The 20,929-nt window shown below is 34.2% G+C and overlaps 3 protein-coding genes across 3 annotated transcripts; all 3 read right to left on the bottom strand.

The window, feature by feature from the left end:
* Positions 1–5,654: 5,654 nt before the first annotated feature.
* LOC105965409 (uncharacterized) lies at positions 5,655–11,973 on the bottom strand. The gene is made up of 4 exons (XM_088825286.1): positions 11,080–11,973; positions 10,776–10,991; positions 6,249–8,255; positions 5,655–6,171 (listed from the first exon to the last, which is right to left on the bottom strand). Exons 1-4 carry the CDS (start codon positions 11,942–11,944, stop codon positions 5,807–5,809), a joined length of 3,453 nt encoding a protein of 1,150 aa, XP_088681412.1. The 5' UTR covers positions 11,945–11,973; the 3' UTR covers positions 5,655–5,806.
* A 1,333-nt stretch (positions 11,974–13,306) lies between these two features.
* Positions 13,307–15,165, bottom strand: LOC105965410 (uncharacterized). Its single transcript, XM_088825285.1, has 4 exons — positions 14,922–15,165; positions 13,898–14,500; positions 13,651–13,800; positions 13,307–13,572 (listed from the first exon to the last, which is right to left on the bottom strand). Exons 1-4 carry the CDS (start codon positions 15,075–15,077, stop codon positions 13,546–13,548), a joined length of 936 nt encoding a protein of 311 aa, XP_088681411.1. The 5' UTR covers positions 15,078–15,165; the 3' UTR covers positions 13,307–13,545.
* A 2,345-nt stretch (positions 15,166–17,510) lies between these two features.
* On the bottom strand, positions 17,511–19,273 carry PIRL2 (plant intracellular ras group-related LRR 2). The gene is made up of 2 exons (XM_012990011.2): positions 18,781–19,273; positions 17,511–18,490 (listed from the first exon to the last, which is right to left on the bottom strand). Exons 1-2 carry the CDS (start codon positions 19,015–19,017, stop codon positions 17,690–17,692), a joined length of 1,038 nt encoding a protein of 345 aa, XP_012845465.2. The 5' UTR covers positions 19,018–19,273; the 3' UTR covers positions 17,511–17,689.
* Positions 19,274–20,929: the final 1,656 nt, after the last annotated feature.

Genomic DNA, 20,929 nt, shown 5'->3' with positions numbered 1-20,929 from the left:
ATTAAAACACATCCATACAAAAGAAACGTACAAATTGTATGGATGAATGTAGTAATTATGAAAAAGAATGAGGGCTTTTTCGTAAATAAATTTTACTTTAGGGGGCGGTTGTAATTTGTCCTAAATTTTACTTACTTGGACCCTTGATTTGTGGCCCAGTATCCAAATCTACCACTTATAGGGCTAGAGTTTTCGAGTTAAGCTTTAAGTCAAATTTAATTACTTACTCTACATCAATTATCAACACAAATCATCCATGAAACCCAAGTGTTGTCATTAATTCCATCATTTAATTAGAGATAAGTGATTAATTGTAATTTATATATATTCAATTTAAAAAAAATTATAAGATCATGTGAAATGATGGCTTTGATTCTTAATTTTGTATAAAATTTAGAATTATTGTATGCAAACTTTAAAATTATAATTAAAAAAAAATTAAAAAAAAAAACTTTTGCTTAGAGAATTGGCCTTTTCCACCGATGAACATTTTTGAGGGTAAGCTTGACTCCCTCTAATTTGATTTTGGTAAAATTCAAAACAAAGAAACTTTAGCCATTTGAGTTAGTTTTTCTAATGTAACTTAAATCATGCAGATTGAATGCCGAATGACAAAGTTATGCATGCATGAGTTATATTTTTAATTGTAGATTACCAATAACATAAAAATTGTGGACAATATAAAATTGATTAAAGTGTATGTTTATAATCCAAAATCCAATCTTGACGACTCATCTTGGACTAAAAAGATAACTCGAAGAAAAACAAATTTCATGTTTTGAGTTTTGCCTATTCAAACTAAAAAATCATAATTAAAATCAAAATCAAATTTAAAGCCAAAACTGTATTCTTAAAGCTAAACGACGCTTATCGTATCCAATATATTAACATAGAATATTATTAAGATTTGAGGTGACACTGACAACGATAAAACTCCATATAGTGCAAATACTTAGAACTCGTTTGGTTAAACCATTATTAACTAAATATTATATTATCGTAACTTATTTTGTCTTTCAAGCTAAACGACGCTTATCGTAGTTTTTTTGTTGAACAGCCCAGGATCCGATAAACAAATACTTAGAACTCGTTTGGTTAAACCATTATTAACTAAATGTTATATTATCGTGACTTATCTTCTCTTTCAGTTAATTTTTTTGTTGAACGGTCCATGATCCGATAAAATAATTGAATTTTCATTCGATTTGTTTAATCTTATCTTGTCAACCAAACGTGACCTTAAAGTACTACACTTGCAGTTGAAAGAGAACATAATATTATTTTCGAAATATTTTTCCCCTACTATATATACTCCAAAATTAAATTTAATTTGGTAACATAATTAATATATCGACACTAAAGATTGTAGGTAAAATCTGAAGAGATACATCTGGCACTGAAAAGTGGCAGTGATTGCAGGACTCCCTCTTCGCCATTAATTTGTCACATATTTAAAATATATTAATTATCAAAAAAGAAAAAAAAAAGAAAACTATAATTAAATATATTTTTCCAAAGTCCAAACACAACATTATTTTATTAATTACATACTCTGATAACTCAATAAATAAAAAGCCTGTAATAACCTTAAACCTAAGGCATGCGCCATCCAATAATATATACATATATTTTGTCCTTCCCTTTTGTTGTTATATTAGGTTTGGTCTATAGGTGTAACATTCTGCATATATTTGTGTCAAAAGAACCGGCAGTTATAAAACTAAACCAACACCATTAATTCTTTATCCTGATTTTCAAGTTTTCATTTTTATTTTATTTTTGTTTTCATCTCATTACTAAATTAGAATTATACTTAAACGAGCAGAGTCGGCTCGTGAACTCGACGTGACTCGACTCGACAAAAGCTCGAGTTCACCGGAGCTCGTGCGAGTTCGAGCTCGAGCTTAAGCCTCCATAATATAGGGTAAATTACAACCACTCCTGAAGTATGGTTAAATTACGAAAACCCCCCTCCTATTTGGGTAATTATAACCACCTCCCTCAACTATAAGTTTTTTTACACGTCCACCCTTGCGGTTTCAAATTTAGTGGGATCTTCGAGATTATGTGGAATATTATCATTTTTGTACCCGTTTTAATATCCCATTCGAACTCCACATTTTGAAGCAAGATGATCATAATATGTGTTTTTTGGCTTGTATATATCAGATTGTAGTGCATCAGAAACTGTATTTTTACGCAAAACGAGTACAAACTAGAGTATATTCCACGAAATCTAGATGATTATATTGAATTTGACACTAGAAGAGTGGAGGTGTAAGAAAAAAATCATAGTTGAGGGGTATATATAATTATCCAAACAAGATGAGTTTTTTCGTAAATTGTACATACCTCAGGGGTGTTTGTAATTTACCCTATAAATAGTTTTTCACGTTTAATTGAGACAAGTTTCTTCCACAAATATATATATGCTAATAACGGGATAATTACACTTTTGGTCCATCATGTTTGGCCCAATTTCACTTTTGGTCCCCCTTGTTCCAAAGTGAACAAAGTTCACCTCCAGGTTTCAATTTTAAACATTTTTGGTCCCCGCCGTTACATATCCGTTAGCAAGTAACGGAAAACACTATTTTGGGGTCAAAATTGAAATTTTAAAATCTTTTGGGGCTGAAAATAATTATAAATTTAAATTAGACTACTTATATTTAATAATAAAAAAAATCAACGAAACAATTCTTTTTAATATACTTAATATTATTATAATTATACTACTTATAATTAATTTTTTAATAATAAAAAAATTAATTAAATAAATTGTTTTAATCATACTTAATAGTGTTTTTAATTATACTACTTATGATAAAAAAACAATTAATAACAAAAAAATAAATTAACTAAACAAATTATTTTTAATTATACTTAATATTATTATAATTGTACTACTTATAATTAATTTTTTAATAATAAAAAATAAATTAACTAAAAAAGTTATTTTTAATTATACTTGATAGTATTTTTAATTATACTACTTATAATAAAAAATAATAATAATAATAAAAAAATAGCTGAACAAGTCATGTATAATTATACTTAATATTATTATAATTATACTACTTATAATTAATTTTTTAATAATAAAAAATAAATTAACTAAATAAATTATTGTGCATTATACTTAATATTAGTTTTCAGTATACTACCTATGATTATGTTTTAATAATAAAAAAAGAAATTAACTAAATCAATTTCATTATACTTAATATTATTAAAAGTTTAATTATAAGTAGTCTATTTTACATTTTTAATTATTTTTCAGCCCCAAAAAAAATAAAAAAATTAATTTTCGCCCCAAAATAGTGTTTTCCGTTACTTGCTAACGGACATGTAACGGCAGGGACCAAAAGTGTTCAAAATTGAAACTTGGAGATGAACTTTGTTCGCTTTGAAACAAGGGGGACCAAAAGTGAAATCGAGCCAAACATGAGGAACCAAAAGTGTAATTATCCCTGCTAATAACTTATGGTATGAGTTCAACTCACTTTTACTGGCAGTTTCCAAAATTATGCAACGACAACGTTTTATTGAAAAGTATTTATGTCGGGTTTGCCCCTTAAATGTGCATGAAACGTTACTTTCCACTCTCTGAAAATTTAAATAAAAAATATACGATTTCAATTAATTCAACAACAAATTAGAGAAAATTAAAAATTAAGAATTAAAAAAATAGCTACATTTTTCTTAGCTTTGTTGGTTGCAGATGGGCACTCATGCGCCCGTGCGTTGGTTGACTTTCTGTATTTTCTTCAGCTTTACATACACACGTACAAAAGTGTGTGTGTGTGTTTTTTTTTTTTTTTTTTGTTTGTTTGAAGAAAAAATGCTTAAATTTCAACCTTTCAAGTTAGAGTAAAAAATAAATACGCCAAAAAAATTGTAATCACAAGCTCGTTGAAGCATGTTAGTAATTATCAAATAGGAAATAATATATTACTCCTAAGATTTAATTTCTTAAATTTAAATAGGGAATTCTAAAATTATTTGTATTTAAAAAAAAATAATATTGATAGTGTATTAATTACTTTACTGAAATGATTTGTGCAGGCCAAAATTAAACATTCAGGCACATTTTTTACCATTCTTCAAAAAAGAAAAAAGTAAAAAAACTCAAAAACTCTCTCAACCTTTCGATTTTCTTTCGCAAAGCCCGTGCAAATCGTCAACAGATCGGAGGTAATTTTTACGTTTTTACGATCCTCTTGTTATGTAGATTACGAATCCGGGAAAAAAAAACGAAAAAAATCACACGTTGGCCTGCTCGTGTGAATTTACACGAGCGCATCCACTGTGCTCGTGTAAATCCACACGAGTAGGCCTTTTTATTATTATTTTTTTTTTTTAATTGCTCGTGTAAAAACACACGAGTGGTTGCAAAGTGCTCGTGTGAAATCACACGAGCACTTTGCAACCACTCGTGTGTTTTTACACGAGCAGATTAATTTTTTTTTTTTTTATATAATTTTTTTTATAGAATTATAAGATGCTCGTGCAAAAACATGCGAGCATTTCAACAGTGCTCGTGTGAAATCAGATGAGCACTGTTGAAATGCTCGTGTGTTTTTGCACGAGCACAAAAATTTAATTTTTTTCTTTTTTTTTTTTTTAATTGGGTAGGAATAGTACAAAAGGTAAATAGTTATGGTAAAAAGGTAAAAAATCATGGTAAAAAAGTGCCTGAATGTTTAATTTGGCCTGCGTATATCATTACCCATTACTTTATGGATAATAGTCAACCAATCATATGTAGATGCTAAAAGGCAGGCGTGCAAGAGTGCCTACTTAATTACTTGTCTTAGCTTTACTACACACCAATTCATAGATGCAATCATAGGTACGGCAAGATTATTAACCAGTATCATAATAATTATATATATATATATATAAAACTATTTATTTATATTTTATATGTAAAAAAAAAAGTGTATTTTTATTCGGCCCACTAATTATTTTAGTATATTGGCGCATTGTAAAATGTACGTTCCAGCGAATTTCGTGAGTTCTAGTGATTGAGCATTATCTACCCAACATTTGATCCAAGCATCTGATTTGAGCATCGGTTGTTTAGTTGGATCATTTATTTGCGCGTAGAGATGTATCTATTTAAATCCATTAAGGCGGGTGATTCATAATCAATAACTAAATTAATTTGAAAAATAATCAAATGCCATATAAAGATAAGAAAAACCCCTTTTTTTGTTTTAATTTATGTGCAGGTGATATATTATAAAAATATTTAAGTAAAAAGTAAACCATTGGTAAATAATTGTAATAACCAGTATGGAGTATTGTCTGTCCTCTTTTCTCACTATATATGGCAATTGACAACAAATAGAATTTATATTGTCAAACTTTTAAACAACTTATAAAATCTAAAAATAATTTAATAAACGTCGTATCTTTATACATACTTCAAAATACCTTAATTTTTAAAAATGATATTTAACCTTAATAATAATCAACTTGTATAATTAGCTAATTAATAGGTCAATCCAACATTGTATAGTAGACAAATCGAATTTATGTTAAGGTGGTGGGGGTTGAAGGAATTAATTACTCCTCCTACCCCTATGAGTTGCCCCAATAATTCACTAAATTTCAATTTAATCATAAACTATAGGACTTGCAATTTAAAATAAAATAAAAACTATGTGAATTTATACAAAACCACTTGTAAAATATGAGTACATTCTTAATGAGTTCATACCCTATATTCTTATTACAAAGTTTATTGCAGACAAATAATCAGTTTACAATGTTTGAAGCTGCATCAGGACAAGATTTAAGATTACGCATCGTTAAACGGCATTATACGGGAAAATCGACCTTTGATTTTTTTTAACTCCGCTACGGCTTCTTTCATGTTTATTCTATCCCCGGGAGATTCCGCCGAGCACTTCAAAGCCAACTCCAGTATAAGAGACACACATTGCAACTGTTTCTCAAAGTGTTGATTCTCGGGATTTAATAAGTTGGGATCTATAACTTCGCTCGACGACTCGCGAACAACCGAGTTTTGAACCCAACTCTTCAAGCTCAAACCCCTGACAAACATATCATCACTCGGCTTCTTCCTTGTGAATGTTTCCATCACCATCACTCCGTAACTATATACATCACATTTCGTCGAAACTAGCCCTTCCGAACCGTACTCTGTATAACGTTGAACGAACAAGAACAAAAATATTAAAAAAATGTAATCTAATCGATGAAGGGAAAAAAATACTCACCCGGCGCGATGTAACCCATAGTTGCCAGGGTGTCGGTGTGCACCGTGCTCTCGCCATCTCCCAATAATTTTGCAATCCCGAAATCGCAAACACGGGCAACCATCTCTTCATCTAACAACACATTGTTGGGCTTGAGATCGCAGTGCACGATAGGTGTCAAATAGCCATGGTGGAGATATTCCAATGCAGATGCAACGTCGATAATTATATTCAATCTTTGCGTTAAATCCAAGCAATAGTTGTGACAATACAACCATTTGTCAAGGTTTCCTTTCGGCATATATTCGAGTACCAACGCCTTGAAATCCTCGTTGGCGCAGCTGCTAACAACTTTTACGAGATTTCTGTGACGAATGTTACGCAGTACCTCACATTCCACGTCAAAGCTCTTCGAAGCAGCTTCTGACGACATCAAATTGAACACCTTTACAGCCAAAACTTTCCCATCTCTTAACACACCTTTGTAAACAGAACCGAAACTCCCCACCCCGAGCAAATTCGTTTCATTGAACCGTTCGGTCGCTTGTAACAGTTCATAATAAGAAATCCTCTGCGGTACAATGGCCACGGTCCCGTCAATTCCAGTAACCGCCCTACCTTTTCTTCTGTATCTTACAAAGAGGATGAAGGCCAAAGAGACGAGCATGACAAATACAACAACCCCGGAGAGAATAAATAACGCAAAACGTGCTCTTTTCATCCTCGAATTGTTTTTAGAAATACTACGGCAAAGTGGTAGACGAAACCTTGGAATTCCACACAATCCCTCGTTACCCTTAAAAGACTCCATAGTGAAGTTACCGAAACGACCGCCGGTGGGGATTTCTCCTCTGAAAGCATTGAAAGAGATATTAAAGTAGTCGAGGTATTGAAGCGCCTCCAACGACTTCGGGATTGAACCGGACAAGTTATTATAAGACAAGTCTAGATTCACCAAACTCGCCATGCTCCCCATAGATATTGGAATCGAACCTTCGAGTCCATTATGCGCGAAAGATAGATCGGTCAGAGATATTAAATTCCCTACCGTGGTTGGGATAGAATTCGACAACCGATTCATCGTTAGATCAATCAAAGTTGCTTTCACTAAATTACCTATTTCTGGAGGTAAAGAACCACTCAAGAAATTGGACGACAAGTCTAGTTCCAACAAATCTTTGTTGCGCCATACACTTGACGGTATGCTCGAAGTCAGCATGTTGGAGTGTAGAACGAGACTTCGTAGTGATGTGAGGTTTCCCAGACACTCGGGTATTCGACCCGACAATTCATTTCGGCTTAAATATAACTCAAACAAGCTCTGTAGATCACAGAGACCCTCTGTAATGGAACCTCTTATGTTGTTTCTCGATAGGTACAAACCTTGAAGCTTATGCAGATATCCGACAGTAATTGGGATATTACCGGACAACTCGTTTCCGCCTAGAGAAACAATCACAAGGTTGCTTAAATTGCCGATTTCTGTCGGAAAAACACCCTTGATTTTACAATTGGAGGCGTGGAGCATTCGCAACGAGGACGATAAATTCCCGACGGAAGGTGGAATGACGCCGTCAAGTGGATTATCCCCAAACGCAAGACGATTTAAAGATCTGCAATTCGTCAGGGAAGAAATGAAGCTCAATTCCGACGAAAACGATTCGGTCGTGAGATTATTGTCGAAGAGGCCGAGGGTTTCGAGGAGTCTTAGGTTGCCGAGGGATTGAGGAACAATGCCGGTGAATTTGTTGGAATTGAGTTCTAGATTTTTGAGTTTCGAACAATTACCGACCGATTCGGGAATCGGTCCGGTCATGTAACCTAAACTGAGGTAGAGTTGTTCGAGAGCGGGTAACGAGGAACATAAATTAGTCGGAAGATCGCCGAAAAAACCGTTGGCTCCGAGTGCGAGGATTCGGAGATTCGTCATGTTGAAGAGCTCCGATGGAATTAAACCAGCGAGGGTGTTGAACTGTAATAATAGTTCTTCCAATTGGTGAAGTTTCCCGAATTCCCGCGGCAAACCTCCTGTCAGTTATTCAAAATTAAACACACTGTAAATGAAAATGAATAAAGAAAAAAAAAATGAAAATTTAAATTAAAAATAACCGCCAAAATATATTTCAATTATGTAAAATTTCTCTCTTTTGGGCCGGGCCAAGCCCAAGATGGGCAAGGCCACTTCTTGGGCCTTGGAGAAATCAATTGTAGCTCATGCTACTTCAAACTTTTTAAAAGTGTTCGATTCGGTAAACCGCGCGTATTTTCGAAGTTTTGGAATTTTGGTAATTCCTGTACGGATTTACCAAATGAGTACCCCTAGCCCAATTACACATTTTTTCGCACTCATCAGACACAAACACGCATCATAACTAGGGGTAGAAATTGGAACGAGATGTCTGAATTCCTCCTATTACGATCCTAATATTTTTCAATTATGAAACAATATTCTTCATTTAGAATTCCAAAGTTTCGATTTTTCGGAATACATGTTAGATTATGATTCTTGATCCGATTTAACATCTGAAAGTCATTGTTGGTCTATGATTCAACTTCCGAAGTATATAATCAAGAGAAGACGAAGATCCAACGGAAGAGATTGCAAGCTGAGAAGGAAAACTTAGGAGTTACCTTGTGAGACAAACTTCCCATGCAAGTCTCCTAACTCATGTAAGTTTTCTTGTTGCAGCAGGAATCTTTCCTAGTCATCCAAGGAGCTACAAGGACGTTGTAAATGCTATATAAACCTTGAGCTATGCGCAAAGGAAGATAGATTTCGAGAGACAATAGAATCACCAAGAGAGATACATACTTGAAGAGAGAAAAACAGTTTAGGGTTTTCTTTAGTTTGTGTTCTTGGTGTACTGCGTGAATTAGTCTTAGATTATTGTGGATTGATTGTAACCTGTAAATCTCTTAATAAATATATAGTTCTTGGATCGTTTGGTGGATGTAGGCTCTTATTGAGTCGAACCACGGTAAATTTGGTGTTCATTATTTGATTTAAGTTTCTGGTTTCTATTACACACACAAACACATTTTTTCACACAATATTCATAAAAGCCAAATATTCTTTAACAAGTGGTGCGGGGAGCGTGGAGATCTGTTGAATTAAATTAATTCAAAACGAAGATCATCTCAGATCAATTGAACAAGAAAACGATCCTGAACCATGCCGGAAGAAGATCAAACTGGTTTCTGCTGTTGAATGACCATCTCAACTAAAAGCTTAAGCTTAAGCTGTTAGTGAAATATTGAATGACCATCTCAACTAAAAGCTTAAGCTGTTAGTGAAATGTATCATTTAATATTAATATCTCCAATACGCCCCCTCAAGTGCAGGCGAATTACATTTGAAGCCTTGCACTTGTCATATTTTTAAATGGGTGGCTGTGGGATTCGAACTCAGGACCTTTCATTTGGCCTGGCTCTGATACCATGTTGAATGACCATCTCAACTAAAAGCTTAAGCTTTTGGTTAAGATGGTCATTCAACATCTGCAACATGAGTTCAAGCAAGTTTGATTTGGATAAGTTTTTCAATCTATGGAGAATCAAGATTGAAGAAGAAGACCAAGCTATTATTCTTCTGTGTTTCACTTCCAAAAGCTTATGAGCATTTTGTTGACACCATGCTGTATGGGAAGCAAACACTTACCATGTCAGAAGTAAAGTCTAACACTTAATTCCAAGGAATTATTGCAAAGGAAGTCAGATGCAATAGTGTCAACAAGTGTTGGCACTGCAACAAAGAAGGCCACTACATGAGTGATTGTCTAGAAAGAAAGAAGAAAAAACATCTATCGGTGACCAGAGAAAGTTAACTCAAATTTCCTTTTTCTTATTCTATTGGTGATCAAAATTGAGTTATTGAGTTTATGTATTAAGTTGATTAATTTATTTGGAAAAAAAATATACAAGGGGCTTCATATTTCGTTTTTCCCGGTAGTCTCTCGAGCCGTGGGACTGGTTGTCATCGCTATATAGCATCATCATATAGAGTAAAATGGTACTGTACGCCAAAATTTCATACAGTTTACCGAATTGAAATATGCAGTTTGGTTCGGTAAATAACCGAATTTTCGATTTTCTTTATTAAAAATATTTTTAAAACATTGAATTTTTATTTATTTTTATAAATTGGTAGTATTAAAATAATATATTTTAGTATAGATATCATTATCACCTATATATATATATATATATATATATATATATATATATATATATATATATATATATATATAATTTATTCGGCATTCTGTAAAATCGAATTATCGGTTAGGTATTCGGCACGTACCGAATTTTCAGTTCGATTCGGTCGGATGAAACACCCCTAGTTGAAATAAGAGTTTTTTTTCCTAAGCTTTTACCACTATTTCTATTTGAGAATACACCTACCAGAGAAAGTCATATATATATATATATATATATATATATATATATATATATATATATATATATATATATATATATATATATATAGGTTAATAAAAATTTATAGGAGTCGTATTGAAGATATTAATATCTCCAATAAGTCGTACGTGCCTGTTAAATTGTTGTAAGCGAGGTGCAAAGTTTTGAGGCTCGTAAGATTGCCGATATCGCTTGGGAGGTTGCCCGTTAATTTATTATTGTGTAGGAATAATTCTTGCAGAGAAGGGATGTTGAAAATACCAAGGGGCAATGCACCAGTGATACTATTTCTTTCAATTCCGAACACGACCAGGTTTTGAAGATTGCCGATCCCCTCCGGGATAACGCCTGCAGAAAGTTTTCGGAATATTTTCGAGTGTTATCGAACGTGCGTATAGTATTATTATACATAGAAAAATTATATAGAAATACGTACCGTTTAAATTGTTACCTCCGAGACCTACGTTTCGAAGAAATTTCAACTTGCCGATTTCCTTTGGTATATGTCCACTAATGGAGTTGGAAGTCAAATATACAGTTCGAAGTTGCGAACATTGAGATAGTGTTGACGGGATTTCGCCGGTCAACTTATTTTGAGATAGGTAAATTCCTCGAAGAAGTGGAAGTTTGACGCACATGTCGCTTGGTAGACCACCACTCAATTCGTTCCCCATGAAAGCCAAGATTTCCAAGTTGGAGAGGTTAAATACGGTTGACGGTATATCGCCCGAGAGATGATTGTCTTGGATGGCCAAAGCCTGCAGATTTTGAAGCTTCCCCAAATCTCGTGGGATATTCCCTTTCAGATAATTGGTAGATAAATCTACTACTTGTATATTCGAAAGGTTAGAGAGAGAATTCGGGACGAAACCCGTGAAACCGTTGTTTTGTAGAGAGAGAAACTTCAATCTCCGGAGGAGGGATAGTTGTTGAGGAATAACACCGCTGAAAAGGTTGTCACCGAGATTGAGTGACACGAGGAATGAGAGGTTTCCTATTTGCGGTGGAATGGTGCCGGAGAGGCTCATGCCGGAAATATCCAGTGCAGTGACTCTGTCGCGGTGGCGGCGTGAGCCGCATGTGACGCCAATCCAGCTGCACGGGGAGCTTGAATCGGTCCAATTTTCGGAAAGTATTTGATATGGATCGGAAACGATGTGAGATTTGAAGACGAGAAGAGTCGATTGATCCGTCGTCGAATTTAAGGCTAGGCAATATGATGTTTGGAAGTATGTAGCCACTAATAGTAGTAGGAGGCCTTTTGCATATGCAAGAATGTAACAACAATTAGTTTTCACCATGACTACATGCAATATTAATGTTGATAAACTCTTCATATATATATATATATATATAATATAATATAATATATATATAAAGTAGATTGCAATTGGTACCCTGTGTTATATCGAACTGATAAAAAAAAGTATTCTATGTTATTTTATTTGTAAAATCCCTTTATAATTTAATTTTTTTTGCCAGTTGGTACTCTGTTTAGGGGTTGTGCGCTAACAAAGTTAAATTGTTGGGGGTATTTAACCAATAAAATAACGTTGAGTGGTTCTTTTAGCAATTCGATATAACTAGCGAGCATTAATTGCAATAAAACAAAATAATATATACACAATGATAGTGTGGAATTTATTAGCCAATGAGTCTTAATTGAGTCAACGGAGACTTTGAATAAAATGGAGAAAAAAGGATAGGAAAATGCTACGAAATTATGATTTTAATTGAATATATGTCTTGACTTTAAAGTCTTTACCAGTGGACTATTGACTCCACTCCACAAATAGTTATGTATGTTCTGTTTGGCGTAATATATGGAACAATTAGAAAAACCAATTTTGTACACAAATGCCCTCGTTTGCTTTTCTATATCGAATTGGATTAAATCCCTACTGATTTAATTATTTAATTAGTAATTGATAATGCTAAAAATAGATCACCTCAAGTAGTTGAGCTGGGAGAGCAAAGTGGATCACTGCTCATGTGCTAGATGGCCCTGAGATACCTGCGAAGATAGAACACGTGAACTAGGCCGGGGTTGATCCGGCGGAAACCCCTCCGACGCTCAAGTCAGACGTGCGGATTGTAGAAATTGTTGAGAGAACATGAATTATCGTATTATTCAAATAATAAGGTGTACCTTAAGGAATGAGTTCAAACATTTATTTATAGCTTAGTTGAGATTGTCGGGCCCAAACCTTACTTGAAGGTGATTGGACCTCGGTGATAGTGGTCTTCAATATTTGGCTCGTGACCCAGTAGGTAAATAATTTGCAGGCCCACTGAATTGGCCCAATTAGATATATCAATAATATATTTGGTTCTTTAAATTTTATGGGGAAAGAAAAATCTTGTAAGGAAGTCCTATAAATTTTATTAGGAAAAAAAATGCACAATGATGCAATTTCCAATTTTTGGTTCAATTTTTGTCGATTTAATCCACGATGTCTGCTAAAAGGGCAAAGATTTTGAAATCTTCTTCTACCGATTCACAAATCGAAAAACCGAACCAAAAATAAAAAACCGCGGTCTTCATTTTCTTTGAAGGACAAGAGACTACTTGGTTATAAAAACATGTTTGAAATACTAAATGAGAAACATCTTCATAAAACTTGACTCACTCATTTAACAATGTCACCAAAATCAATCAAAAATTCAAAAAAATAATAATTCAAATTGAATGAAAAAAATAACAGAGTCAATGATCTGCGTAATTATTTGCAATTATCGGGATGCAATTTTCCTCGACGACTCAAATCACGTCTCTATTTACACATCCTACCACAACGGAGACACATTATTAATTGCGATTCAATAAATGTGTATATATATATATATATATATATATATATATATATATATATATATATATATATATATATATTTTTTTTTTTTACGCAATCTCCGGTAGATCATACACCTGCACAAAAAAAAAAAAAAAAAATCAAAAGAGGATAAAATTAATGTCTATAGTTCAGTGAAAACCAACAAATTTTACCCAAATTCGAATCGGTATTTGCTCCCCGAACGCCGCTCCACTAGGCAACGACATATTCCAAAAGGAGATATAATCGCCTGGCAATTCCGGAGCTCTAAAATTTACCACCAAGTCGATTTCTGAGCCAATGGGGCGGCCATCAAACGGAATCTTGAAAAACAATCGGATCAACTGATGATTTTTTTATCGGAATTAAGGCCAATTACTACGAAAAAAAGCGAAAAAAAAAATAATAAAAAATTCTTACCTCTATTTCGACGGAGATTTCATCACTTAATCGATCACCATCAACCCACACAAGCTTCGACTTACGAGACCACGGTCTCGAACCATTGTTAAGCAGCCTCATTTTTTTGCTAAACCTTTCGTTCGGAGCCACAGTAGTAAACTTCGATTCATTCAAATCCAACAAAAATCGACAGTTAAAAAGTCTACGAGCGTAGTGTTGGGGCAACGGTACTGCATCACAGTTCTTGGAACAATCTCCAGCCAGGTCTCGAGGGCAATTTGGACATTTCACACGTTGATCCTCGTCGGACTTTTTAGCTAATTCTGAATTATCCATCGAGACGCTATCACCGTCTCGGTTCTTGGACGGACGTTCGACTTGTTTATTCCGAGCTAGAGAAGCTGATTTTCGGACTAACTTATTGCGGATTCTCGTGAAAAAACTTTTATTACTATAACCCGATTCGAAGGCTTCTTCTGTATTAGCATAATCCGTACAAGATGATGAATTCTCTAAAAGGACCCATTCGTTGGGTGACGAACAAGAATTCGATTCGGGAAGTGATTCGCATCCCGCTGCATTGCTTTTTTCGAGGGCTGCATTAATTCTCAAGTTTTGTGCCTGTACTAAGAAAAGCTGTTACAAATAATTTCTTGATGTGCAAAACAAGCGAAGATTTCGAAATCTTTCCTTTGCCCTTTTCTTTTCTTTTTTTCCTGGAAAATGCCTTAGGGATTTGCAAAATCGAAACCGAAACCGAAACCGAACATACATTTGAATTTAAAAATGAAACCGAAGGGAACATATATTGCTAACAAGTAAATAAAATAAAATAAAAATTAATGTATACACATGAAGTTGCAGACAACCATGGTGGCTATAGCTTTTGAAATCACCATAAAAATCGAACACTTCAAAAAAATATATACATAAAAAAAAAACTATAAATAAAAAATAGCAAAAAAAAACCAAAAACAAAATCAAAAAGTATCAGCAGTAGAAAGTGGAATTAGAGAGAAAAAAAAAAAAAAAAAATTATTACCTTGATAATGATTGGACGATCCATGAGTACTAGGGTTTGGTTGCACAGAAAAAAAAAAGTTACCGATTTGTTCAGGAAATATGGTGAATTTAACGAGAGATAAATATAAATATAGGTAGAGAAGAACTGGTTATAGTGGTAGAATAATTCTACCATTTCAAAATAGGTTTAGATAGATTTGATATTTCAAATCGGCGAGTATTTCTCTAACCATTTTATTTTGATTGCTAGATCTTGTGAAAAATATTGGCCGATTATTAGTCGTTGATTTGTGCATAATCACACATAATTGTGAGTATTTGTCTAGGGAGTGATTATAGCATCTCAATTGTTTCATCTGGTTAAATACAATTTAATCTAGTCACAATAATTAAAATAAATTATTATAAATTTCTTATGCGAAATTATCGTGCTACTTCGTGCTCCCTACCTCCAATATGTTGTTTATAGGAAAAGTAGATGTTACACCTGATTATTTATACTGAGTGGAATTGATCCGTAAATCTTACATACATACATGTTTATTTGAGCTTAATGGATAGTGATTTAATCAAATCTACGATTCAAATTCACTTGGTGTCAATAACCAAGTGTAGCATGCATCTAACTCGCGCCTATTTATGGTAATTGGTAAACGCAAACATATCTTTTTTTTTTAAAAGCCTCATTTTTCTTTAGGGTAAATTCCACTTTACCCCTTGTACTTTGGCTAGATATCACTTTATCCTATTGTACTCTCAATTGCATCGATTTGCCCCCTTGTACTTTGGTTCGATATCACCTTACCCCTCCTACTCTCAATTCATCAATTTGTCCCCTTGTACTTTGGCTCGATATCACTTTACCCTCTTCTACTCTCAATTGCATCGATTTGCCCCCTTGTACTTGAAAAATTGTCCCGATGTGGCCATTTCCGTTAGTTTTCAGACCTTTGATCTTAACACCGTTTGATTTAAGTTTGAAAATAACAAAAAAGCCACCCCTCCCAGTTTAAATAATTATTAATAGAATTAAAAAAAATTGTGGCTGGCATCGTGGACTATGTTTTTCTCGTTGTCTGGAATTTTTTATTATTTTATTTTTTGTTTATTTATTTATTTTTCATTTTTTTATTTTTTTAAACTAGAGGGGTGACATTTTAGTAGTTTTCAGACTTAAATCAGACGGTGTTAAGGTCAAAGGTCTGAAAACTAACGGCGAGGGCCACATTGACACAATTTTTCAATTACATGGGGCAAATCGATGCAATTGAGAGTATAAGGGGGTAAAGTGATATCCAACCAAAGTACAAAGGGGGAAAGTGGAATTTACCCTTTTTTATATAAAAAAAATTCTTGTCAATTAACAAAAAAAATTGAAATGTTAAAAAATCTGGTAATAAATAGCCTCATTTTTTTTTAATTTTTTTTTATAATTATTAAAATTGGGAGGAATGGTTTTTTTGTAATTTTCAGACCTTAGACCAAACGGTGTTAAGGTCAAAAGTCTGAAAACTAACGACGAGGGTCACATTGAGACAATTTTTCAAGCGAGGGGGCAAATCGATGCAATCGAGAGTAGGAGGGGTGAAGCAATATCCAGCCAAAATTAAAGGGGGAAAGTGGAATTTACCCTAATCCCAAGTATTAATAACAGTTACAAACAATTGGATTTTTTTTTTTTTTTTTTTTTTGAGTAAACAAACAATTGGATTTATTCTACAAACACAAGAAGAGCATGGTAGCGTTAATATTCACCAAGCTTTGTTTAATTACATCCATGGCTAATTACTTTCTTCGTCTATTTTCCTGCATTTCGCTCGTCCCATCTCGAGCACCGTTATTCACAATGATCACGTCACGCAGAGGTAGTATCAATTTTTCCAACTTATTACCCACAAACACGAAGATCATGGGATTCACTCGAAATGTCTGTCGAAATCCCACAATCGAGAGCGACATAATCATCGGCGTAATCGAAACCGGGCTTTGGCCCTATTCCATTAGTTTCAACAGCGGGGGCCTCGGCCCCCTCCCAAGAAATGGGAAGGATCTTGCAAAGGTGGCAAAAACTTCACCTGCAACAAGTGGAATAACGTTTTCGGAGATATTTAAAAGGACGGTCACAAATGTAGGGCTTCCGAATTCACCGTACAAGGCATGAACAAGGCAAAATTCGAAATATTATATACGGGTGGAACCTTCTATAAGTGGAAAGATTGATGTGGAAGAAATGGTATCGGCTGCGTTGGAATGGTTTGTTGGTGTTCACACTGTCCGTAGTCCAATTGTTGTGTATTCAGATAAATTGCAGTCGTAAAAAATGATCTTATCGCTCATTTTTCGATCTTCGTCTCTCTAGATTAAGTGCTTTTAAACCCAATGAGGATAAAAACTCGACAAGAACGAGTATCCGATAATCGTAAATTTTTATAACCAAAAAGACGGAATTTTTATTGCTCCGCTGGGGAAAAAAATATAATCACATATCTACACAAGAGTTTCATACAATAGAATCCGAAATCCGAAATTATACATAGACCCACAGGCAATACATTTAATAAGAAACACGAAGATGTCGACAAAAGATTAATCATCCGGTAATCGCAAATTTAGTAACAAAAAAGATCAGATTTTTATTCGTCTGCTGGTAAATGCAAAAAACAACGTATTCTACACAACAGTTTCGTACAACAGACACCCTGATTCAGCAATTATGAAATAGACTCGGATACGAATACATATAGCAACAAACATGAAGCAACGTACCAAAAAACATATATTCTCCACTTACAACTGTTGATCGAGAAACGGATCCTTTGGTGCGTTTCCTCCGACATAGCCTCCAACAGTATTCGAGACGTTGTATAACATGCTTGTTCCCCAAGCAACCCACCCCACGTCAGCTTCTCCTTTTTCTGCGAGCAGCAAACTCTGCTTCTGCTCAGCTTCCAAAATATCGAGCCTTCTCTTCAACATGTACTCCTTTACAGCTTCGACCCCTTGATTCGCAATCTCTATCGGAGGGATTACGAGTGGATTCTGATCCAAGATCAGCTTATCCAAACGCTGAAGAAGATAAACCGTCTCTGGTAGAGCTCGGAGTTGGTTGTTGCTTAAATCGAGCTCTCTTAAATTGACCAAATCACCGATCGTGTCGGGCACTTCGGTTAGGTCGCTGAAATTGCTGCTCATGTTCAAGATTTCGAGATTCACGAGGCGGCCGATTGCGTGCGGGAGACCGTGGATCGCATTGAAGTGCGCGTCTAATTTCTTCAAGGATTTCATTTCGCAGATTGAATTCGGGAGTGCTCTTAGTTTGTTCAACTGGAGAAACAGCTTTTCGAGATTCACTAATCCGTAGCCGAAGGTTTTCGGCAGAAACATGAGGTCGTTGAAGCTTGCGTCCAACTCGATTAAAGACCTGCAACCGGCGATGCTTTCGGGGAGTTTTTTCAGTTTATTGCTCGATACGTTGATGACCTTGAGGTTGACCAATAAGCCGATGCCATCTGGCAAGGTTTCTAGAAGGTTGGATGAAACATTGAACTCCTCTAGCTTCTGCAGCCCCGAGATCGAATCGGGAATAACCTGTAACGAAAAATTCACATATCCGAACGGATTTCGACAATCATGCATACGAAGTTTGAATACAAAAAACATGTTTAAAGTAACAAAGTTCATGAAAATATCAATAGAGCTCTTCGCATAAATCGAAAATCATATCGAATAAATCGAAAATCATACACACAAACAAATACTTCCCAGATCACCCCCAATTCGCTGATTAACCAATTCACTTCATCATTTAACCAAAACAAATATTAAAAAAAATCATCTAATTTACAATTAAAAAAAAAATTGGATTAAATTAAACAAACCTCGAGTTGATTATTGGATACGTTGAGAACGACCAAAGCGTGAATCTTGCCGAAGGGTTCCGGCAGAAATTTCAGGTGGCGGCCGGAGAGGTCAACTCTTTGGATCACCTTACCTTCGGTTAGGGCTTCTCTCAAAACCCTAACGACTTCTTCGTCGACGCCGCCGTTGTCGTCGTTATCAACGCCGCCGTCGCTGAGTTCAACCTCCACAAACTCCTTGCCGGTATTTTTCTCCATAATTTGTGAAAATTTTCAGAGAAAAGAGATGCGAGACGAATAATTCAACATTGGGAATTTGTGGGAAGTTGTGGAATTGGTATTTGTAGTAGAGGAGGTTTGATCATACAAGTATGAAATCGTTGATTTTTCTTCTCAATTTCATTTCTCGTTTACTTTTGGTGGGGGTGGGGGTGGGGGTGGGGGTGGGGGGTGGTGCAAGGGACGACGTCGTATACGAGGTATTTGCAGATCATGGAAATTACATACATGGGCCAGGCAACAATCAGGAAAAAAATAATATAAAATGGGAAATTTACAGTTTTCACCCCTCAAGTTTGCAATAATTCCACATTTGGTCCACCGTGTCCACAGAAAATACATTTATGTTTCAATAATTTGATATTTTTTGTGATTTCTGTCAATTTACCGTTAATCGGTCAGTTACGGTAGTGATGGGCACATGTTTAATTCCGTTAATTTTAACAGAAAATTGACGAAAATGACTAACATTGTTAATTTTCATGAGGGAACAAATGTGTTCTTGTTAATATAAGGGACCAACTGTGAAATCGGTTCAAACTTGAGGGGTGAAAACTGTGGTTTCCCAATATAAAATCATCTTGTTCCTTCAATTATATTTAAAAAAAGGTTTTTTCTTTATTTATATATTAAATATACTAATTATAATATGTGTGTTCATTTGAGAAAACAAATGAAATGGTGTTTTCGATTTTGGTCGATTTCGATACGAATATTCTTGGTGTTAGTACAATATTTTTTTCATTCTGGAATCTGAAAAATTCCTATTTTCGATTTTTCAGGGCGGGTATTAGATTCTGAATTCCGATTCCTTTTGATTCTCGAAAATATCAATTTTTTTTTGAAAACTTTATATCTTAAATAACACTATTATTATGTATTTATTTTATTACTTGTCTCATTTTCTTTTTTGTTTAAATAAAGAGGTGATTTACATTTTAATTACACGCACATCGACACTTTTATGGACAAGCAAACAAAATAAGGAATTTAGATAAGATGGGGGGAAGTATTTGGATATATTTTTTTATATACATATTCCGTGATCAATATTCAAGAGATAACGACGATTAATTTGTCACATTGTCAATAGTTCAATCAAATAAATAGAGGATTAATAATTTTGGTAGAAGAAATACAAACGTTTGGTATTGTTTTGGTTCCAAAATTTTAAATAAAATATTAAACAACATAGAGGTATATAATTTCACTATTTAATGAGTAAATTATAATCATCTAAGAGTAAATTACGAAAACACCCCTCATGTTTGAGTAATTACAACCAATCTCCAACTATGAATATTCTTATACATCATCCATTTTTATGGTGTCAAATTCAACATAATCTTTTAGATTTCGTGGAAAGTTCTTTAGTTTGTACTCGTCTTGTGCAAAAATGCAGCTTCTGATGCACCACAATTTGATATTTACAAACCAAGAGACACATCTTATGATCATCTCGTTTCAAAATGTGGAGCTCGAATGGAATAAAACGGGTACAAACTATAGAACATTCCACATAATCTAAAAGATTCTAGTATTCTACTGAATTTGACGCTGCAAGGGTTAACGTGTAAGAAGATTCATAGTTGAGGGGTGGTGGTAATTACCAAAGTATGAGAAATTTTTTCGTAATTTAACCTTACAACTGGAGGGTGGCCGTAATTTACCTTGATGAATTGCTCAATTATGTAAGTTACATATCATTCCGATCAATTGTATGCCGTAAAGTTCATACTTCTTAAGTTAATTACTTATACTTTCAAGATCTTGAGATATTATAAATGAACATAATTTAAATGGTAAATGAATATTGTGGGTATCCGTATACTAATTGCTAAATGAATATTATAAATTAATTTTTTAAATGAATTTGACATAGTTCTAACTT

This window comes from Erythranthe guttata, chromosome 11 (assembly GCF_056151865.1).
Source record: "Erythranthe guttata isolate IM_541 chromosome 11, IM_541, whole genome shotgun sequence".
Classification (NCBI taxonomy): domain Eukaryota; kingdom Viridiplantae; phylum Streptophyta; class Magnoliopsida; order Lamiales; family Phrymaceae; genus Erythranthe; species Erythranthe guttata.
This window is presented reverse-complemented; position numbering and strand designations above follow the sequence as displayed.

What these genes read in the sequence shown, in the direction of transcription:
- LOC105965409 (XM_088825286.1), bottom strand. Translation starts at nt 11,944, where the DNA reads ATGGTGAAAACTAATTGTTGTTACATTCTTGCATATGCAAAAGGCCTC. An exon ending in CGGAGGTAACAATTTAAACG is followed by an intron (nt 10,992 to 11,079) that starts GTACGTATTTCT and finishes AACTTTCTGCAG; the next exon opens with GCGTTATCCCGGAGGGGATC. An exon ending in TATGGGTTACATCGCGCCGG is followed by an intron (nt 6,172 to 6,248) that starts GTGAGTATTTTT and finishes AACGTTATACAG; the next exon opens with AGTACGGTTCGGAAGGGCTA.
- LOC105965410 (XM_088825285.1), bottom strand. Translation starts at nt 15,077, where the DNA reads ATGGTAGAATTATTCTACCACTATAACCAGTTCTTCTCTACCTATATT. An exon ending in AAATCTCCGTCGAAATAGAG is followed by an intron (nt 13,801 to 13,897) that starts GTAAGAATTTTT and finishes TTGTTTTTCAAG; the next exon opens with ATTCCGTTTGATGGCCGCCC. An exon ending in AAATACCGATTCGAATTTGG is followed by an intron (nt 13,573 to 13,650) that starts GTAAAATTTGTT and finishes TTTTTTGTGCAG; the next exon opens with GTGTATGATCTACCGGAGAT.
- PIRL2 (XM_012990011.2), bottom strand. Translation starts at nt 19,017, where the DNA reads ATGGAGAAAAATACCGGCAAGGAGTTTGTGGAGGTTGAACTCAGCGAC. An exon ending in TATCCAATAATCAACTCGAG is followed by an intron (nt 18,491 to 18,780) that starts GTTTGTTTAATT and finishes TTTTCGTTACAG; the next exon opens with GTTATTCCCGATTCGATCTC.